Below are 21,898 nucleotides of genomic sequence, written 5' to 3' on the forward strand. Positions count from 1 at the left end.
CTTTGGTTGTATTTTGGTGACTGAAAACTTGTATAGTATACAAATAAATTTTGATCTGATTCCATTTAAAGAGCCATCTTTTTTTAAAGTAACCCAAGCCGAAAAAGCCGTTTCTCTAAAAAGAGCCGGAATTCCTATCACTACGCCCGGCGGAGGGGTGGAGTCCCGGCGCCGGGGAAAGCAGCCTGCCAGATGTGGCGCACTGCGCATGCCCGGGGCAGATGGGCACGTGACTCGATTTCCGCCAATCAGACGAAACCTTCGGAGCATTCAACATAGATTTGTAAAATGGCGACCTCCGAACCGGTGAGCACTTTCTCGAAAAACTTGCAAACAAAATCAATGTTGCCGTTTTAGACGCAAATTGTGACTTTCCGAAGTCGAAGCAGTAGTCATAAAATGTAAACCTAACATTGTTCTTTCGCCATGTTGTTTTTTTTGCTTTAAGTTAGTCAGCTTTAACACGACCTGTGCTTAACGTCAAGCAGTATGGAGACCTCGCAAGTTTTAAGCTGACGTTGAGGACTCGCCGTCCACTTTGCACATTGCAAGTCTGTCAACCTGATCCTTAAATGGACATTAACACTTATACTTAATTGGCAAACTTAAATGTAAGATTCTTATCATAAACATTTTATTGTTTTCCGTCGAAATTTAACTTTGAAGTCAATTGTTGCGAAGTGGTAGAAGTACAGCTTCATTTAACGACCTTCCTGGCAACTTGTACAGGGTTCGTACCGGTGCTTGAAATCAAGGGCGATTTTAGTTTCACCCAGTGTCTGGCTGCGTAACTTTTTTTCCATTCCCCTTAAAGGTACATTGTGTAATATTTGACCACTAAATGACACTGTATTGTCTAATGCGAACAAAAAACAGTGTCAAATAAGCATAGTTCAGCAGTGGGATGCCAGACTAACTTGGCAGTGACTACTTGGAATGGATTCAAAAAAACAAATACAAATTCCATCCATCCATTATGTGCACCGCTTATCCTCAGTCGGGTCGCGGCGGAGCTGGAGCCCATCCTCGGGCAGGGGACACCCTGAACTGGTTGCCAGCGAGTCGCAGAGCACACAGAGAAAAACAAAAAATACAAATTATTCGACCTATAAATATATATCTAATTAACCTAAGTATGATAGTTCATGTATTTTTGCCTATTTTCCAAATCAATATGTTTAGTTTTTTTTACCGAATGAAGGTTTTTTTCTACTACTAGGAGGCACTTATTAAAATATAACGCCTTTATTGTTATTACCCGGGGTGTAAATGAAATTTAAAGTTGTCCCATATAGTGCACATATACACATAGAATCTAAAGTAACATAGAATTTCAAAGTAGTGCAATCATAAATATGAATATATAAAATTACACAACACAAGACGGAACACAATGTGAATTTACCTGCGGGGATGAATAAAGTATCTATCCATCAATACAAAAAATGATTTGGCAGCAACTGAGATCGCAGCAATCAATGATCAATATTGGTTATTTACAGATTATTGGTTATTTAAGGTGCAATTACAGATTACCTCTCATTAAAAAAGGAGCAGTTTAGTTCAGTTCAAATTTGTATTGTGTATTGTGACACCTTTAGGGAAGAACCTATTGCTGAGTCTTTTGTTCTTTCTCGAATGGATACATATTGAAAATAAAGATATTACACACTGTCCCTTTCAAATGATTTGGGATCATTCAACACTGTTCACGAGTGTCGCTTCCCATTTGTAAAAATCACATGACACTAAGTGGTTACCAGAAACAAGATTACTCCACCATGCCCAGTTTACTCATTTACTTCTGATAGAGTACACATACAGAAAAAAACGTGGAGCATATTAGACAATGATGCATTCTATTCAACCTTTTTTAATTCCACCCTGCACTTTACGGATTAAGCAGTGTCGCCACGTCCACAAACATAGCTTACACACTCGTAACCATTAAGATAGGCTAATCAGTGTAGCATTTGGTTCAATGCAGTTAAAATGAGGACTAATATCTGTTGATGATAACAAAGTCTTGGTATCGGGTGGTAAAATAATTGTCCAACATAACCACTGTATGACATACTTGCACCGTAATACACTGGAGCCTCCACAGATTCTACCGCTATGTTGCAGGTGACACTAGCCGAGGGGGCGCGGGCTGTGCTAGTAATTAAATGGACTCAACCATTTAACCACTAAACCAACGCCAATGGGATGTAACTAGAGAAAACGCTTGGTTGCTCCCAACCTGAGTTAGAAATAAGAGGCTCATATCCCTTACCTTTCTTACTCTGTACTTTGCTAAAAGTTCGGATTTTCTTACCCTGGTTGTGATCATGCATGGAAGGGGGGAGTAATGGGATTGCAATTAAATATGCTTTGCATAGATCGAATATATGTTTTTTTTAATACCCTTCCCATTAGTAGTTGCCTTTTAAAAGCCGTGATGTAAAACTCATAAAGAATGGAGTTGCCTTGTTTTTCAGGAATCCGACCCAATCCCTTCCCAGACAAAAGAGGAAAGTGCTGAAGAAGCAAAAGAGACTGGTCAAGAGATTTTGAGCGCTGAACCCTACATCAAACATCCCCTACAAAATAGGTATGGCTTTCTGTCACACCTAAAACATTTCCCATGCAAACTATTATATTTAAAGAAAAAAAGTGTGTGTTTGCAAAGTGGTGCACAACAATTTAGAACACTTTTTAACTTAGATTTAATATGAGATTTTGTATGGTAAAATTAGTACTTTAAGACGTGACTTTTTTTCCAAGCTTTCAACCTTACGGCCTATGCAATGATGTGGCTAATTTATGCATTTTTGCTAACTGCTGCCAGGGGCGCCCGAGCAGTGAAGGTATGAGTGAGACACATAGATTGTATGTGTCAAGAAAGACGCAAGTTTGATGTAGCTTCACGCTTCCTTCATGAATTAAACTAGCATAAGCAGACCCTCATTATGAAAAGTGTCAATCAAAATGGGAGCGCTAACTACCACATTGAAAATAATTTTATGAGTCTGTTTATTTGTAAACGGAAATAATGTGGCGAAACGAACGAGTACAAGAATTAACGTCCAAAGCTGAAGAAATATTTAAGGCGGATTCCTATTAATCTGTCGCCATTATCGTGTGTTTTTGAGTAATTATTGTACACGGTTGGATTCGATGGATTGTCGTTGATGTAACGAAGCCATTTTCGCAGACATTAAAAGAAGTTGAACACGGCCAGGGTACCCAATGGTAAGTTACCTCGGCTTTATAGTTTTTGGGTATCTTGTTTCAGACTGATGGTGATGTTTCTATGTTGAGTATATTTTGACACGGTGATCATATCTTAAATCCCAAGAGTTAGGCTTTTTATTGATAAGTGGCATGATGTATTCCAGTAACTGGTCTTATCAGTCAGACAAGTTTTTTTTTATTTTTTATCAGAAGTCTTGCAGCTCACCGGCCGTCGTTAAGGGGTTAAAATATCTCATATAATAATAGCTTTTTCTGTGTACTGTCTTTCTTTGTAAATGTATGATGTTTCAATGAGGCACATGCGGCTTATAGTCAGGTGTGGCTAATATATGTACAAAATGTTTTTTCCTTTAAAGATACTTGGTGCGGCTTATAATCAGGTGCGCCTTATAGTCTGAATTTTACGGAAATCTAAAATTTCTGATGTTCCTTTGAAGAATTATATTTGGCAAAAACCTTGTCTGATTTTTGCATACCATCTTATTTGGGATTTTTATCTTGTCTAATGCCAGGCAAAACATATGCAGGAGACTATCTTGCAAGATAATCAAAGAATCGTGTGACGGATTTAAATTTGAGATGTCGTCTTGTACGTGTTGTGGGAAGCAGTCCCAGGAAGTAAGGGATGGGGTGGAGAACACCCCGTGGCTTTGCATGATAATGTGATTGATGACGTGGGGCAGGTCTGTGATGGATGTAGGCCTGGACGATGCGACAAAATTCTTATTACGTAATGAAATGTATTATCAATATAGATAATAATCACGTCTTTTTTTCTTTCACAGTTTAGGTCTTAATTTTTCGCCTCTTGAGTGAAAGTTGACAAAAGCAGATGCTGTTTTAACCAATCTTTAATGTCAGAACAAAGACGCATGTTGAGAAACTTTTACACACCCTTTCACAAATATGATACACATTAAATACAATAAAGAGTTTAAAAAATGAGGTTATCAAAAAGCAGAACATAACCTGTAGTTGGATACACTTTCCGGTCGCCCTTCTTATAAAGGGGAACCAACACATCTTGGGGTCTTGTTCATGAGTGAGGATAGGATGGAACTGGAGATCGACAGACAGATCGGTGCAGCGTCTGCTGTCATGCGGTGAAGAGGGAGCTGAGCTGAAAGGCAAAGCTCTCGATTTACCGGTCGATCTACGCTCCTACCCTCACCTATGGTCATGGACTGTCCGTTATGACTGAAAGAACACGATCCCGGATACAAGTGGCTGAAATGAGTTTCCTCCGCAGGGTGGCTGGGCTCTACCTTAGAGATAAGGTGAGAAGCTCAGTCATCCGGGAGGGGCTCAGTGTAGAGCCACTGCTCCTTCGTATTGAGAGGAGCCAGTTGAGCTGGCTCGGGCATCCAATAAGAATGCCTCCTGGACGCCTCCCTCGCTCATTTTGACAGTGTTGTTGATATTTCCACTTCACTCTGTGAACTGCTGTTCTTGCAAAATGATCGGATGGTCCTTGTCACCTTCTTCGTCTTTTTATTGCATTAGTTCCCCCATTTCCTCCGGCGTTCAGATGGTGTAACTACAGTTCAAATACATTGTGTTTGGTTGAACTATATCATTATTTCTCATGGCAAAAATTATACCACAATAATTATCTTTTTATTGCCAAGGTGGATTTGGGTGTGCGGGGTTTTAATCTTTAGCAAGAAGCTGTATGTAAACACATTAATAAATTGAAGAGCCAACGGAGGTCAGGTGTAATGTGGTTATGAGAAAAAAGTGATATCTATGGATTTTGAGAGGAGCATAACAGTTCTTTTCCCCACAACTATCTAAATCAGATAGATTCTCTTTCTTCTTTACTTTCTCTCTAATCTACAAGTCCGGCCCCCGAAAGAACGTGTGGCCTCCAAGTTAAAATGAGTTTGACACCACAGAGACCAATCCCCTTTTCCAGCCCCTTCTCAAGTCTATTTTCATTTCCTCAAGCTGAGGTTTTTGAGTTTGTCCTTGCCCCTATGTAGGTTACAGATCAGGGGCTAGCTCTCGGTAGTGAACGACCGGGGCTGGCTCCCCACCGATCAAAAGCCGGTTCCCTTCTAGGCGCTTTTTTTTCCTCTTCTGATTGGTCGATATGCGTGTTGTTTACTTTAAATTTGTTGAGTATAAAAAAGGTTAAAATTGTTTTGTATTATACCTTCTTTGGTACATTTTTTTAATTCATGCTTTCTGTGTTTTTCTGTGGTTGTTTTTATATAAAATGTAAAGTTTGTTTTTGTATTTCATAGTTTATTTCCAGCAGTAATCAAACCCGTATCGTGGCAATGCGAGAGCCGAATTCTATCCTCTTGGCTACTAGGATTGTAGATAACAAAAGGAAAGGGATTGCATTTTATGAAGCACCATGGGAAAGAGTTCAGCCAAAACAACGTTTTAACAACGTGTTACAGTGAGTAAAAATGGTGTGATGATAACATCTAATGCTTTTTGCTATGTCATCTAAATCCCTAGTGGTCTAGTGGTTACACAGATGATTTGGGCATTTTGTTATTATTGTTATTACTATTGTTTCTCTTGTGCCAGGCCGCCAGAAAACCCCAATCAAATTTGTTTGTATAGCACTTTCAATAAATTGCCTCTCAGAGTGCTGTATAAAAACATTCAATGTACAATAAGACAATCAAATCTCCTTTGTCCCCACCCAACAACCCAATACAGCTAATACACACACACAATGGTTAAAATAGAATAAAAACAAAGTTAATATTAATAGATATGGAATACACCAGCTCAGTAGCCTAGATGGTAGGGCGCCCGCTTTGAGACTGGGAGGTCGCTGGTTCGCGCCTCGGCCGAGTCATACCTAAGACTTATAACATTGGTAAAATGGCAGCGCCCTCTGTTGGCTGCGGCTGCATCGGCTCGCTACAACGGGTCACGTGTATCGACATTTCGTTATGTGTACATTGTTACAAAGAATGACAATACAAAGGAAATTATTATTATTATATGATTATGTCAAGGCCCTGACTAACCATGTAAGCAAAGGGACCTGAGAGAGGCTTATCCACACTGATAGGGATGGCATCAGATGGCCTCAGGATGATTAGCCATTGAAAAGCCCAACAAGGCATTAACTCTTACTAGGTTATTCTCATGAAGCTTTATTGACCTATCGCAATTAAGTATGTTTTGCCCCAACTAGGAATTGGATGACATAAATCCTACAAGAAAAGATTTTTAACGAAATGTAGTCGACATGGCAAAGAGTTTTGCAAAATCCGTAAATCTAGCGTGTGCACAAAAACCAAAAAAGGGTGTGCACAAGTTACTTTGTGCCACAATTAGATAGCCTCTAACAGTTATAAACAAGTCTTTGAGCCATCCACAAAGTTTTTCCTTACTTGTGTAAAATTCAAACACGCAACAAAGTATATAATTCAACTACGCAATAGAAAAATTATTTGCTGAATAGTTTATTTTGGCAGCATCCAAGTGCCATCTAATGTACCCAAGTTTCTATGAAGCTCAGTGCCTATATTGGGAATAATTGCCCCAGTGTTAATTTAAATATTTTTTCATATAATTTGGTGTCTTTCTTTTGTTCTCACCCAACAGATGGTGTTTGTGGTTCTTCAAGAATGATAAGACCAAAACATGGCAGGCTAACCTGCGACTTATCTCTAAATTTGACACAGTTGAAGATTTTTGGGCGTAAGTCACAATAAATGTATTTATTATAGATGAGATTTACTGAAATTAGAATTGAATTAAATCTTGCTTTTTGTCTTTCCAGTCTGTACAACTATATCCAGGTGTCAAGTAATCTCATGGCAGGCTGCGACTACTCCCTTTTTAAGGTTTGTCCGATCCATCCGATGTTCTGATGTTTTCTCCCATTTTTTTCTGAATAAAATATTTTTAACTGTGTTCTTTGTTGCCTGGCTCCAGGCTGTGTCGTGGGTTGGGCTCGTAACATCATACTTAGAATATATCAAAGGCAAAAACCTGAAACCCAGATCCAGCCTAAAAAAATTTAAGCAACTCTGTTGCAGGAGTTACAGATCATCTGGTAATCTGATAAGATGTTTGAGTCATATTGTTCAAATAAGTAAAACTTACATAGATATGTTGCATGATATTCATCCGTCAGGTATGGCTGCAACAAACAACTATTTTACTAGTCAACTAGTCACCGACTATTGACACTATAAGTCGGATAATAGATTTTAGTTTTACTTAAATTTAACATGAATCTGATGTAATTATGTGGCAAATGATAATAAAGACAAGAAAAATGGCTCCAATGAATATTACATCTTTTATTGAACATACTCTGGATTTGTACAAAAATAAAATAAAAATGCAAAATGTAAAACCAATTAGGCACTGTGCTCAGTCAGTAGGGAGATAAACATGTAACGCTACGGTGCATAAATGACTTTCAGCAGTTGTCTATTTCTATTATCGATTTTGGTTGACAACGTTTACTAACTGTTACAGCCCTACCGTCAGGTGGTGAAAAAGTATTTAAAAAACTAAATGCAAAATGAATACAACTTTTTTAGAAAAAAGTACATTGGATTGCCCCCGCGACCCTACTGAGGATAAGCGGTGCAGCTAATGAGATGAGACATCTGATTGCCCAGAATTTTGTTGAACTTTTACTGGGAAGGCCTGATTAAATTCAGCCCTCACTCCTATGTCTAGACTGCAGACTGCAGTTGGCTTTTACAACGTCACAAGGTGCAAAAATGAGAAAACATGATGTTTTTTTGTATAGGTTTCTGGCTGTACGTGTCGTGGACGGATTTTTTGAGTGAGAAGATGCAGATTGATGAATAATTTAAAAACTCTTAATAGAAAGTGGAAAAATACGCATTGGATTGATATTGTTGTGGAAGAGTTATGAGCAAGGACGTTCCAAATATACAAAGACAGAGTTCTATTTATATATATATATATATATATATATATATATATATATATATAAATAGAACGTAAAAAGCGAAAGCCCATTTCAGCTGTATTTTAGTCAATGTCGCAGCTTGACGGAGTACTATTAAGGCCTGGACTGAGCACCCACCCTCAAACGTGATCCCTGAGCGTTTTGTAAAGATTCCCCGAAAACTAACCCTAAATACCTATGGTCTAAACCAGTGTTTTTCAACCAGTGCGCCGGGGTACACTAGTGTGCCGGGGGACCTTGTCTAGTGTACCGCAGGAAATTTCCCGATATCTTTCCATAAAAAAGCATGCCATTGTTCAGTATATTTCTTTTTATTCCTGTGGTCAGCCAAAAACCTTTAACATTCATTTACCTGGCAGCAGTTTCCTATTATTTTACTCTTTGTATATTAATTATGAGGTAGACAGGTAAATGTTATTAATAACCTATTTTGTTTGATGAAGCTGTTCAAGATTGTACTCCAATAAAAATAATACAATTAATCGGTGTAAAAATATTGCTTTTAATTGTACTCATTTGGATTGATAATTTCTCATTTAAAAAAAAAAACTTAAAAAGTTAATGTAGTAAAATAAAAAGTCGTACTGGCAGATCTTTTTGCTTATTTCAAGTATTATTTTTATACCACTATTTTTTATAAAAAGAAAATAAATATGTGGCAAAACTTATAAAGGTGACAAATATAGTAAAATCCCAAATTACTGTAAAATTATTAACCAAAATAAGCGGCGCAGTGGTTAGTGCGTGTGCGGTACAGTTCTAAGGTCTCGGGAACCTCCTGTGTGGGTTCAAATCCAGCTACCGGACTTCCTGTGCGAAGTTTGTATGTTCTCCCCGTGCTTGCGTGGTTTTCCTCCGTGCACTCCGGTTTCCTCCCACATTCCAAAGACGTGCATTTCAGGTGGATTTGCTGGTCCAAATTGTCCCTAGGTGTGAATGAGCGAGCGAGTTGTCTGTCCCTGTGTGCCCTGCGACTGGCTGGCAACCAGTTCAGGGTGTCTTCTGCCCACTGCCCAATGATTGTTGGGATGGGCTTCAGCACCCCCGCTAATAAGATAATGAGATGAGACCTCTAGATCCACGGTGACCAGAAACAATGATAAAAATGTTACACCGTCAATTTACGCGACATTTAAACTTTAAGAATAAAAATAATTGAATTAATATATTACCATTTTCGGCAGAGACTGTGCCTCAAGATTTTTTTCGACTAAAAAAGTGTTCCTCGGCTCAAAAAAATTGAGAAACACTGGTCTAAACACCCCATTTACTTACCAAAAAATTGTTGAAATTTTCATTATGCTGCCCAGTGGTTTATCCAGATTGTTTTATAACCGCAGATAACCTACTTTGAAAACGTAAATCATTGTATATCCTCCTACCTCTTGAAAATAATTGGGTAAAGTAAAAATACCGTTTATTTCTGTGTATTGACATGCTACTAGGCGTGAATGTTCTTTTTTGTCTCTTGGCATTTGATTTTAAAGTTAAACTATGATTATATAATAACTATGATCGGGTTTCTGCAGGATGGTATTGAGCCCATGTGGGAGGATAAGAGGAACAATCGTGGAGGACGCTGGCTAATCACACTCAACAAGCAGCAGAGAAGATCAGACTTAGACCGCTTCTGGTTAGAAACTGTAAGTCATTGTTGACCGCTCTTTTTTGGCTGCATAATAAACCCCCCCAAATCTTTTTTATCATTGTTAAAACTGTTTTATATAATATCGGACTGTTTGAGAAAAAAAACAGAAGGCAAACTTATAACCAAAATACAAAAACATAGTGAAAACCCATAAGAATTGCATATCATAAATACATACCATAGGTTTAAACTATTGCACCCCCCCCCCCCCCCCCACACACACACACACATCCCCCCGGCACTGGCAAGTTCATTTAAGTTGGGCCCATAATCGTTAGCAACAAGGATATGCCTTGTGGAGGTCTAAAAATCACTTTCACGGTAATAACATAATAATAACACTGTTATTACACTTTAAAAACATTTAAATTGTACATCCTCAAAAGGAATGAATCATTACATTTGAATTGGCCCACCCGGAATGCATTGAACGCATTCAATTTGCTGAGTCGTTAGCGTGTTAGCATTAAAATAATTTGTCAGCATGAAGAAGTTAGCATTTAGCTGTTAGCATCACTTTTTAGCATGTAACCATTTGCATGACTCATTAACATGAGGCCCTTAGCATGATTTTAAATATGAAGTCGTTAAAATAATGCATTACCAAACATTTTTAGCATGAAGAAGTTAGCATTTAGCCGTTTGCATCACTTTTTAGCATGTAACCGTTAGCATAACTCATCAACACAGTTGTACAGATTACATACGAAAAGGCAGAGCTTGTCTCATTATTACACTGTTTTTACTCACAGTGCCAGAAACACTGTTTTGGAAAGTGCATTCTGATAGGTAAATTAGTCTCCACTTTTTGCCTTTTTTCCAGAAAAACAGTAGGTCTGTAGCGTAAAAATAACTTAAGTTGTTTTATCTGTGTATTATTAGCCCTCGTGTAGGTTTTAGATCAGGTGATGGTGTAATAATAGTCTGCGGTTTGCAATAATCTGTGGTCTGTGCAGCCCTTTGAGTCTCTTTCTGATTAAGGGCTATACAAATAAACATGATTTGACTTTTTCTCTTTGTGTCCATTTTATGACATTTGTTCCTTCACTTTGTTTTTGAAGCTCCTATGCTTAGTTGGAGAGGCCTTTGATGACTACAGCGATGATGTTTGCGGAGCAGTGGTCAACATCCGCACAAAAGGAGATAAAATTGCTGTCTGGACATCTGACGCAGAAAACCGTGATGCTATAACGCACATAGGGTGAGGCTCATGACTTGAAAGTGTCTTAGTTTGTTTTTATAATTACCGTGGATTCCGGACTACAAGCCGCTTTAAACACTGGGCTTTAAATTACAGTGCAGTTTATTCTCTTTTCTTTGAGGCAGGAAAACATGTTACTGGACCAATAAAAGATTCCAATATAATAATATGGTTAATTGCGGTGACACCTGCAAATATTTATGACGCCCTTCTTTAGGAGAACATTATTCATATAATACATAACAGGAGCAAAACCTAAGGTTTAACTGTAGTTTATTAGTTCATTGTTTTAACCTTTGCCGCATGTGCAGTTCGAGAAATGCATACCCAAATTAGTCACTCCATTACATCTGTGTCCTCAGGAAAGTCCATTAATTCCTGTCTCATCACCGGTACGCCACTTTTATTTTCTCACGTGGCAGGTGCATACTGCTGTATTCAAATTTTTTCATAGCTTGCCTGCTGCAGGCCGGGTGTTTTTTGTCTGGCTAGTTTCCCGCTAGCATCGGGACTACCGCGTCTCCCGGCCGCCCCTACATTGTCGCTGCAGCCAGTGCCGTTCCCCTTTACGGCGCCTTTTCCGGCACTGTTTCCGGCACTGTTTCTGGCTTGTCTAAAGACAAAATTGAGTTTGGTTCTTAAATGAGAGCACGCGGATTTCATTTAGGTGCGCTCTGTCGTCCGGAAATTACGGTTATCTTAAATGTCAGCTGTCACTCTCTTAAACGATTTATTCCCCCTGGCCAACAGGAGAGTTTACAAAGAGCGCTTGGGGATTCCAATGAAGATGGCTATTGGCTACCAATGCCACCATGACACAGCAACCAAAAGCGGCTCCACCACCAAGAACAAATTTGTGGTTTGAGAAACACCCGTCGTGCCCCATTTATCAACCTTTTGTCGCATTTGTTGTTGGTGCTTATGTTTACTTTGCTGCAAAGACTGCAGATTGCGATCCAAAGACAACATGCCAAATGTGTCCATAGCCTAGAAATACACCAGTTGGAAAATTTAAATGCGTCTTCCAAAACGCTACATATTTTGTTGACTTTGGCAGCAATATATTCAAACTAACGTTATTATCACTTTTGTTAACTATAAAGATGTCAAATCTTGTCAAGGGTCTTGTCCGGATCTCCGAAACGGAGATTCGGCCAATAAAAGATTAATAGGGAGTCTGATGCTGTTTATCCAGAATGCAGTTTGAAAAATATTGATCATCAATCAAACTGGTTATTTAGGGCCACAGGAAATACAAATAGCGCAAGCAAGACGATGGTAATCCGTGACGAGTGCAGCAAGTAATAAGCTAGCTGTCCAAATTATGAAACTCAATGAGGGAACCATATGCAATACTATAGTGCAGGAATACAGTGTGAATGAGGAAACAATGTTCCGATTCAAGAAAACGGATGACATTGGGATTTAAAATGGTAGTAACAAAAATAAAACAGGATTTAATTTGAACATTTAGGTTTGAAAGGGTAAATAACACATACAAGCAAAAGTTAAAAAAAACATGTTTTTCAGTTGTATTAATGCTGGCCATGTGAACATATCTAAATACTGGTATTCATAAAAGTTGCAGTTTAGAGTGCGTGCAACTTTGATAGTAAAAAGACATATCAATGTCTTAGATTTTTTCTTTTTGCAGTCAATTAAGAAATGCATCAGTGTATAATGATCTGCCGTTTTCTACAGCAGGATGTTTTGCTATAATTATGTAAGAAGTTAAACCCTTTAATTTATTTAGCCTGCATTTTGTTTAATTGGTAGAACAGTTTTTACTTATTTGAGCCCTCACTGTTGCATGTAATCCATTCTACATATTTCCTCACTGATGTTCCTTTTGCGTGATAATATCATTAAAAAAGGAATTTTGCAATTTATTTTCAGTTGTGTTCTTTGCACGTTAACGTCATGTAATGCTACAAATTAAGAGTTACAAACGTTTACCTTTTTGCAGCCAATTAAATATATGCACACAAAGGAGTCCAACCGTACGTAACATCGACCTTGCCTTACGAAAGAAAATTCAGTTAACAAGCAGTCCCAAAAGCTACCTTTAGAGGCCGCTCGAGACTGCTCAATGCTCCTGACCGCTCACCATCGGCTCAGTTGGGTTTGCACATGCGCCTCCTGTCATCAGCACCTTATTCTGCTCCTTTGGTTATACCTGTAGAGTTCCTGTGTTCTGCAGCACGTTTGTTTTGAGCACACCTTTAATCACATTTCATTACATCTCCTTTTTGTGATATTTTCAAGTTGTCTAAGAAAAAAAGGAGAATAATGAAAATCAAAAGGAGCAAGAAATGATAGAAAAACGCAGGCCGGGTGTTAGTAAGTGACCGAGCCAGGGAGTACAATAATGAACCAGTGAGCGCCAATCACAAAGTCGCCAAAGAAATAACACAGCGCTTTGCTGCAAAAGGTCGTATTCTTGTATCAAAAAAACAACAGAAAGCATGACGAACAAATAAAGCTGGCATCTACAAAGGAGATTACATAGGCGCTGGCTAAGTGGGAAGAAGTTTCTTTCGTTGTGAAAAGTAAACATAAAGAAAAAGTGGCAACTGGTTATCCGACATCTTTCTTCAGGGTTCGTACGGGGGCTTTAAATCCTTGAAAATGCTTGAATTTTAATGTTGTGTTTTCAAGGTCAGGAAAATGCTTGAATTAAGTGTGAAGTGCTTGAAAATGCTTGAAATTGTTAATAACACTGTATGCTCCAAATTAATAAGTGATTAGTAATGTCATATGTTTTGCAGGCGATCCCTGAAAAACACATTAATATATGAATATATTTACAGATCTACAAAAAAAGTTTTAATACACAAAACAATTTTAGATTTTCACACAGAGCTTTTTACACGCTGAACAGATTTAAACTCGAACTAGACAAAATCTCCAAAAATGCAAAAAAATAAAATATATATTAAAAAATATTCTGTGCTATAAATATATAAAACGATTTATAATTCTTTTTTTCACCAATTTAGACACCGATCCTCTGAAAAACACAGAAATAATATGAACTAAGATAAGTAAAACATAAATCAAAAGAAGGTTGAATGCATTAGGCTTCTGAGGAATCAACAATACCTTTAAAATGAGTCCAAGATAGGCTCATTTTTCAGTTAATATACATACAGTACTTTCAGTCTTTTTTTGTCACCCATATTCAATTATATTATTACCCAACACCTATACAGCTCCTTACGTGCTTGCATACAATTGTCACGTAGCCAAGCTGCGAGTGCAATGTTAAATCATCAATCCATCCATTATCTGCCCCGTTTATCCTCAGTAGGGTCGCGGGGGTGCTGGAGCCCATCCCAGCTATCTTCGGGCAGTGGGCATGTTTGTTCTGCAGTTTATTTCATTTCTATTTTTATATTTCAGAGTTTCCTCATTTCGGGGGCCCGCACTGGTAGGGTTCAATGGCTGGAAATCCCGAGATCATATGTTGTCCTCCCTATCAGTGTGGATAAGCCCTCCTCAGGTCCCTTTCTTAACATGATTGGTCTATGCCTTACCATAATCATATAGTATTTCTATTACTATTTACTTTGTTTTTATTGTATTTTAACCATTATGTGTGTCTGTGTTTTGGGTTGTTGGGTGGGGATAAAGTACGGTGATTTTATGGTCTTATTGTACACTGAATGTTTGTATACAGCACTTTGAGTGTCAATTTATTGCCTGAAAAGTGCTCTACTAATACACCTGATATGATTTTTTTAAGCGAAAACTTTGCGAGTCCCGCTATCGGGGGGAAAAGAAAATGATGAATGAAAACTGAAACAGGCCAAAAAGAAAAAGTTTACTGTAAAAAAATGCGTTCGAATTCATTTAAAGTTACAGTAACTTTAATTTTAAGTGTACAGTAAGTGCTTACGTATCATAGAAAGTCCGCTGTCACTCTCCCGTACCCCACCTTCTAAACTCGCATTTTATTTTGTGAATATTTATCTTATTTGCATTATTTTCAGAATTTTTAATACATATTTAAATGTGTTTTTAGTGTGTAGGAACTTGTATTTTTATAGCTATTGAGGTTTTACTTAGACCCTTTTGGGAGGTCAGGAACAGGCTAATTTGTTTTGATTACTTCATATCAGGGAAATTTGCTCGTACATGAGCAATTTGAGCTTCAAGCTGGAATGAATTAAGCTATAGTGTAGAGCAGGGTTGTCCTAACTTTTCAGAGAGGCCAGATTTTAAAAGCTGAAAATGTGTGAGTGCTGGCATTCTTTGAACAGTTTTTAATAAATTCACCCTCCGGGAAAGGTTCGCAGTGCTTGGCGATCAGCGTCGTGACCTCGTAGCTCGCCATTGTAGCATTTTCATTTGACTCACAGGCTCTCTTGAAAAGGGCGCTGCTTTGACCTTAAAACAGCTTCCAGTTGCTTCACCTTTTCAAGGCGGTCGTTTCAGGTTAGATTGTCGTGGTAGGCACGATTTTGTCTAGCAGTGCCACTTGATAATATATTCTTTGAAAACCGCCACAATATCTTTGCCAATTAGGCAGACGCAGTTCTTTCAGATTTCTCGGAAAAAAAACCCCCCCAATTTCTACTTTCTCACAGTCGACTTTCCTTTTTTTTATTTACAGTCGCCATGTCAGAAATGGGGTGGCCTAAAATTCTCACAGAAAGCGAATTGAGCAAAGTGGCAAAGGGCTACTGCCATCATCTGGTGAAATGGTGAATTTGTTATGTACATATTTATTTTATACTGCGGTCAACATTACTGGCGGGCCACATATTATTAATTTTATGACAGAGGCCGCGGGCCAGTAAAAACTTGATTACGAGCCGTAACTGGCCCCCGGGCCGAACTTTGGACATGCCTGTGTAGAGTTACCACTGATTTAGCATTGCCCATTAGTTGGGACCTTCCTCCACCCCCTGACAATTATTCCTCATTCTTTTAAAATGTCAGGGTAAATACAACTGGGAGAGAAAAGGTTACAATTGAGAACATGGTGTAGATTCACATCTTAGTTCACTCTTACATCAGCTGCTTTAAAAATGTCATTTCACTAAGACAAATGTCATTATAACAAGATGCCGTACTGCTCCAGCTAGGAGGCACACCAAATACTGTTGGATTTTCCTTGATGTGTTCAAGCACTACACGGCTGTCGGACATCTTGTGTTAGTGGCGTGATCATAGTAGCAACCTTTAAAGGTCACTTGATCTTGGCATAGATATCCGATTGGCCAAATCCTCGCAGCATGATAAGTAATCAACTAAAGCAGTGGTCTGCTACCACTGGGCCGCGGACCGGCACGGAGCATTGGGTCCTTTGGTACCAGACCGCACAGAAGGAAAAGAGTTGCTTTAATTTTTGCCTATACCGCTTCGTACGCGTGCTTGAAATCCTTGAAAATGCTCCAATTTTAATAGTATGTTATCAAGGTCAGAAAGGTGCTTGAATTTTGGGTGAAGTGCTTGAAAATACTTGAAATTATTTCCATTGCCGTGTTTCCTGGCGGTCTGACTTGATGGACCACGTTTTGAATACAGAAAATCAAGTGGGTAAAAATGAATTGTTCAGTGACCTCGTATCTTTTACTTAGAATCGACCGGTGACCCAAACAACCACCACGGGGCTCTTTCAGCAGGGTTAGGGATGTGTTGTTTTTACTGTACTGTATGTGCAGTGGATATAGCTGTAGCCTTACACACTCAAATATATGTTAGTTTTTTAGTCCACAGTTCACCCAAACAAACTGTCAAGTACACAGACTTGCAAGAGTCCCTCAAAATGCGCTAGTCCTCCTCCTCAAGTGATACTGCTGTGAAAAATACCAAATGAAGGACTGGGGCTTGAAATGTGCTTCTGCCTAATTTATGTCCGTGATTTATATTATTTTATTTTTTTGTTACTTAAAGTACTCGAATTTACCTTAATTATTTTAATTTAAACTTAAAGCATTTACCGGTAATTTATTGTTTATTGGATGGATCAAATGTTTGTTTTAAAGAAAGATGTAGCTATAGTAACTCAGTATTTGAGTATTTTTTTCACAAAGTACTTATTTAGATGGCTATTTTTTTCTTGAGTCATATTGTTCTGGAGTAAGTTCTTGATGAACCCTGCTCTCACTATATACATGTGTGTCAAGTCAAGTCATATTTTTTTGTATAGCCCTTAATCACAAGATGTCTCAAAGGACTTCACAGGATTACAATTACACCATCACCTGATCTTAATCCACCATGTGGGCAAGGAAATACTCAAAGACCTCAGCACGAAGAAAATAAGAAATCTTGAGAAGGGGCCTGACAAGTGGTAATCCCCCTTCCCGGATGACCAGGGTCAAATATATTTAGCATTGGGTAACATTACAAAAAACATAGTGAACATCAATAAACGAGAACAATAGGTAATATGATGAAATGTGTCCAGAAAGTGCATGACAGTCACGTCGCCTCAAGCCTGTACAATAGTCCAAAAAGTATAACGGCAACGACGCAGCTTCCCATCTCCACTGGCTGGTTGATGCAGGCGTTGACATCCTTCAGGTCCAGACGCCATTCCATCTCAAATTGTCCTTCTCCCTCCTATCACCACGAGCCAGGCAGTCAAAAAACGACAAGGAAAGGAAAAATATGAGGTGGGCATCAATCATAATCTATTGAATAGAAGTGGGTCCTAAGTCTAGATTTAAAAACTTCCACTGAAGTTGCAAATCTTATATCTGGAGGCAGAGCATTTCACAGCACCGGGGTCTGAATGGAGAACGCTTTTGAGCCTGCAGACTTCTTGGCTCTCTGAGTCACAAGTAGACCGTCATTTTCAGAGAGTAGGCCTAGTGCAGGGACATAGGGGGAAATCAAATCTGAGAGATAAGAGGTGGCAAGTCCATGCAAACATTTGTATGTTAGTAAGAGAACCTTGAAGTCACATCTTATTCGGACTGGGAGCCGTGCCAGTTGGCCAATACAGGAGTACTATGATCAAAACATTTTTGTGTGTATGTATCAATTCAAGTCATGCTTACTTGTTTGGCCCTTAATCACAAGACATTTCAGAGGACTTTACTGATGACAGACTCCCATTAAACCATCCCCTTATCTGAAACCTACACGAGAGCAAGGGAAAACCCAAATCCCTCAGCATGCGGAAAATGAAGAAACATTGAGAGGGAACCACACATGAGGTAATCCCCCTCCAGGATGTATGTACAGTATATGTATATATGTATATCTCTGGTTTTCACAGCAAGGTTGGCCAAAGCAATCTCGGTATTTGAAAAACTGTGGGGCCTACTTGTGTTTCATAAGATTTGGACTTTGACAATTGCTCTCTTAGTTTTCACTGCTGGTCTTCCTCAATCTAATTTATTTTTTTGTTATAATGCCTCATGTACAAAGATGTATCAAATGGTTTAAAGAACAGATCTTAATTTTTTGCACTCTTTTTAAAGTCAATTCCTGTTAAATTGGTCGTCAAGGAAACGGCAGCACAATGCAAGATTATTAAGGGAGTATTTAATAAAAGCAATACAATAAGTCATTTAGCTCATGTAACAACCATTATGAGTACCATAGATTTTCAAAGCCCTTTGTGATTACTTGTAACAGAGGACATTGCTTTATGTTCTCTGGTTGATAGATACAATTCCCAGGAGTATACTGCTCTTTTACTTTAATTTAGCAGAGATCAATGACAGGATTTTCTTACCCAGATTAGAGCTAAAGAGACGACAATCACAGATTGTTATCATATCCTGTAGCTTTAAGCTAAAATCTGTGACATTACCAAAGCAATTGAGTTGGCATGGGTTACAGCTGGGGTCTCAAACGCGGGGTCAATTAAAGCCCTTGGGATGATGGTTTGAGGCAGGGGCGATTTTAGATTCAAAGCTTCGGGGGTGATGAGCACCGAGAGTGACTGGTTGTATCCATATTTATAATAGCAAATAAGGTACTACTTATAAAAACATTTTGGTGCTCACTTTACCCCAATTCTCCCCCCAAAATACTTCGAAAGAACGACTTCAAAAATACTACAAAATTACTACAATTAAATTAAGTATCAAATTTAGTGCTTAAATATTGTATTATTTTGTTTTCATTCTGAAAAGAAAAATACTGCAAAATATTACTACAGCAACACTATTATACAAAAACACTCCTATAAAAATACTACTGCAGAAATATTATAATAGAAATTCTTTAAAAATTACACGACAACAGTACTATAGTAATAGTTGCTGCTGTCTTTTTGGATCTCTAAAAGGCGTTTGATACGCTAAATCATGATATCTTGATCCACAAACTATCCAGCTTAAATTTCTCAACCACTGTGGTTACTGTGGTTCAAATCATACTTAGAAGAGAGAAAACAATGTGTGGTCATTGGTAATGAAGCATCAACATTTTTTAAATCAAAAACAGGAGTACCGCAAGGGTCCATTCTTGGGCCCTTGCTCTTTACAGTGTTTATAAATGATCTGCCAGGATCATGTCAAATGCAGGTTTTCAGATGTATGCAGACAATGCATTGATTTATGTGAGAGGTGTGTGCATTGTCTGATGAACTGTCTAAACACCTACAAACTGTGACGGAGTAGTTTCAAAAGAAAAAAACCATGGCTGTTTTGCTTTGCCTCTAAAAAGTCTATAACCGGAAAAATAAATCTACAAATAAATGGTCAAAAAATGTCGGCAGCACGGCGGCGCAGTGGTTAGTGCGTATGCGGCACAGTTCTGAGGTCATGAGATCTAACCTTCTTGTGCGGAGTTTGCATGTTGGGTTTCCTCCGGGCACTCCGGTTTTCCCACATTCCAAAAGCATGCATGTCAGGTTAATTGGCCGGTCCAAATTGTCCCCAGGTGTGAATGAGCAAGTGAGTTGTCTGTCTCTGTGTGCTCTGCGACTGGCTGGCAACCAGTTCAGGGTGTCCCCTGCCCACTGCCCGAGGGTGGCTGGGATGGGCTCCATCACCCCCGCGACCCTACTGAGGATAAGCGATGCATATAATGGATGGATGGTCAAAAAATTGAACAGGTCTCAGAAATCAAATACCTTGGACTTGATTCTCAACTTTGATTTGACAACCATGTTATAACAAATTGCAGAGTTGCCAAAGTACTTGTACACATTTAGACTGATCAGAGACTAACCTGCCTTTCCACGCAGCACGCACTTTCATGCACTGCATGATCTTCGCACACATAAACTACTGCATCTGCTCCTGCTCGCAGGCAACGGTCATTACAATAAAGCCGCTACAAATGATTTACAATAGAGCGGTTAAAATTCTGGATAAGAAGTCCATTAGCTCACATCATTGTGTTAGTTTGGAGAATCTAAAAATGTTCTCTTTTGAGAACTTCGTTAAATGTGCACAGTTGAAGCTTATTTATAAATGCTTGCATCAACAGCCCCCTCAGGTTCTTAGTGAGGGCTCAGGGCTGTGGTCTCCAGAACCAGAGGAGCTGTCAAGTCCCAAGGAGGAAAACTACTTTTGGACAATCAGCTTTTACTGTACAAGACATTAAAGCCGAGAACTGTCTACCCACTGAACTAAAGGAAAAGTCAAACTGGGTCCTTTTTAAACATAAACTTAAATACTTTTTAATCAGAGGTCAGATATGTGACAACCTGTAGTCTCTGCAATTGTGCTGTTTTATGATATTGTGTATTTTATGTATGTTTTTATCTGTAAAAGCCCTTCTGGGGACAGACATTGAGAATTAGCCTTGGCTAAAATGTTATTCTCTGTGACATGAGTTTATGGAGGCATACTGGTGACCTTTTCAAATAAACAAAACTTAAATTTACTGCAGATGTACTATAAAAAATATTCTATGGAAATACCATGTAAATACTACTGTAGAAATACGACAAAAACTACTACAAAATTTTAGTTTTGCACTTAAAATGATGGTCTATTCTAAACCGTGTAAGTAGTCTTGGAGTTTGTATTTCTTCATAGTGTTTTTTAGCACTTTTTTCCGGTCGCCCTACACAAAGCAGCGACATCTAGTGGACAAATATAACTTATTGATTTGATTTTTTTTTTCATATTATTGATGTTTTAATTGAAAGACCTTATTTTTGTGGCATTAAAAAAAAGATATTTGAGAACAAATGAATATTTTTATCAGAGTTTTTCTTGTGGAAAACCCATTCCGCCCAGTTTCACCCAGACCCTAGCTTTGGTGGCCCTGAAGTATATTGGGTTTGAGACCCCTGGGTTAGGGTATTTGAGACTGTTTATTGTACAACACAATCTGGGTGCAATGGTTCTTAAATAGTGGGGCGGGCCTCCCTGAAGGGGCGTGAGGCTCTGCCAAAGGGGCGCACAGGCGCATCTGACTTTGGATGACCTTTTTTCTTTCCCTGAATAAAGTGCAATTACACCTCCACTACACTAGGGTGCAGCGGCTTTCTCAATGGTAGAGTGTTTTGTTTACGTTTAGCTTCCACGCAGTATAAGCATCGAGTATGAAGTGAAGACACCAAGTGTAAGAGACCCTCAAGTCACACCATAAAGAATACATTGTATACGGTTACAGAGACAGGCCAAGAGAGGCTGGGTAAAGAGTCAAACAAAAGTCTCCTCCCGCAAGCTAAAATTAGGAAGTTTGAAGAAGTGTGTGTAGCGCATCACTGCGACCACAGATAGAAACGGTGTGCTTGCTATGTTGAAAATGTTGGCAGCGGACAGCACAAAGCCAAACAAACTAAACAGTCACTTAAAGACATTACATCCCAATCACCCTTATAAGACGCTTGAGGGTTTTTTGTTTTTTTTTCAGGAAAATGTCCCAAAAGGCATTGATTTGGATGAACGAGATAATTTATTTTTTCAAGAAGGGCACGACAGAAAAAAATTGAGAAGCACCTATTTCGTGAAATGTT

General features: G+C 38.7%; 1 protein-coding gene across 1 annotated transcript; it reads left to right on the forward strand.

Annotated features, from left to right (window-relative positions):
- Positions 1–159: 159 nt before the first annotated feature.
- Positions 160–12,902, forward strand: eif4eb (eukaryotic translation initiation factor 4eb). Its single transcript, XM_088354625.1, has 7 exons — positions 160–306; positions 2,481–2,593; positions 6,814–6,909; positions 6,992–7,055; positions 9,694–9,807; positions 10,874–11,013; positions 11,764–12,902. Exons 1-7 carry the CDS (start codon positions 289–291, stop codon positions 11,876–11,878), a joined length of 660 nt encoding a protein of 219 aa, XP_088210751.1. The 5' UTR covers positions 160–288; the 3' UTR covers positions 11,879–12,902.
- Positions 12,903–21,898: the final 8,996 nt, after the last annotated feature.

This window comes from Urocampus carinirostris, chromosome 15 (assembly GCF_059441175.1).
Source record: "Urocampus carinirostris isolate Australia breed hairy pipefish chromosome 15, RoL_Ucar_1.0, whole genome shotgun sequence".
Lineage (NCBI taxonomy): Eukaryota > Metazoa > Chordata > Actinopteri > Syngnathiformes > Syngnathidae > Urocampus > Urocampus carinirostris.

Bases quoted from the DNA above. Each gene is read 5' to 3' on its own strand.
- eif4eb (XM_088354625.1), top strand. The intron at 2,594-6,813 runs GTATGGCTTTCT...CTCACCCAACAG, and splicing joins AAACATCCCCTACAAAATAG to ATGGTGTTTGTGGTTCTTCA. The intron at 6,910-6,991 runs GTAAGTCACAAT...TTGTCTTTCCAG, and splicing joins ACAGTTGAAGATTTTTGGGC to TCTGTACAACTATATCCAGG.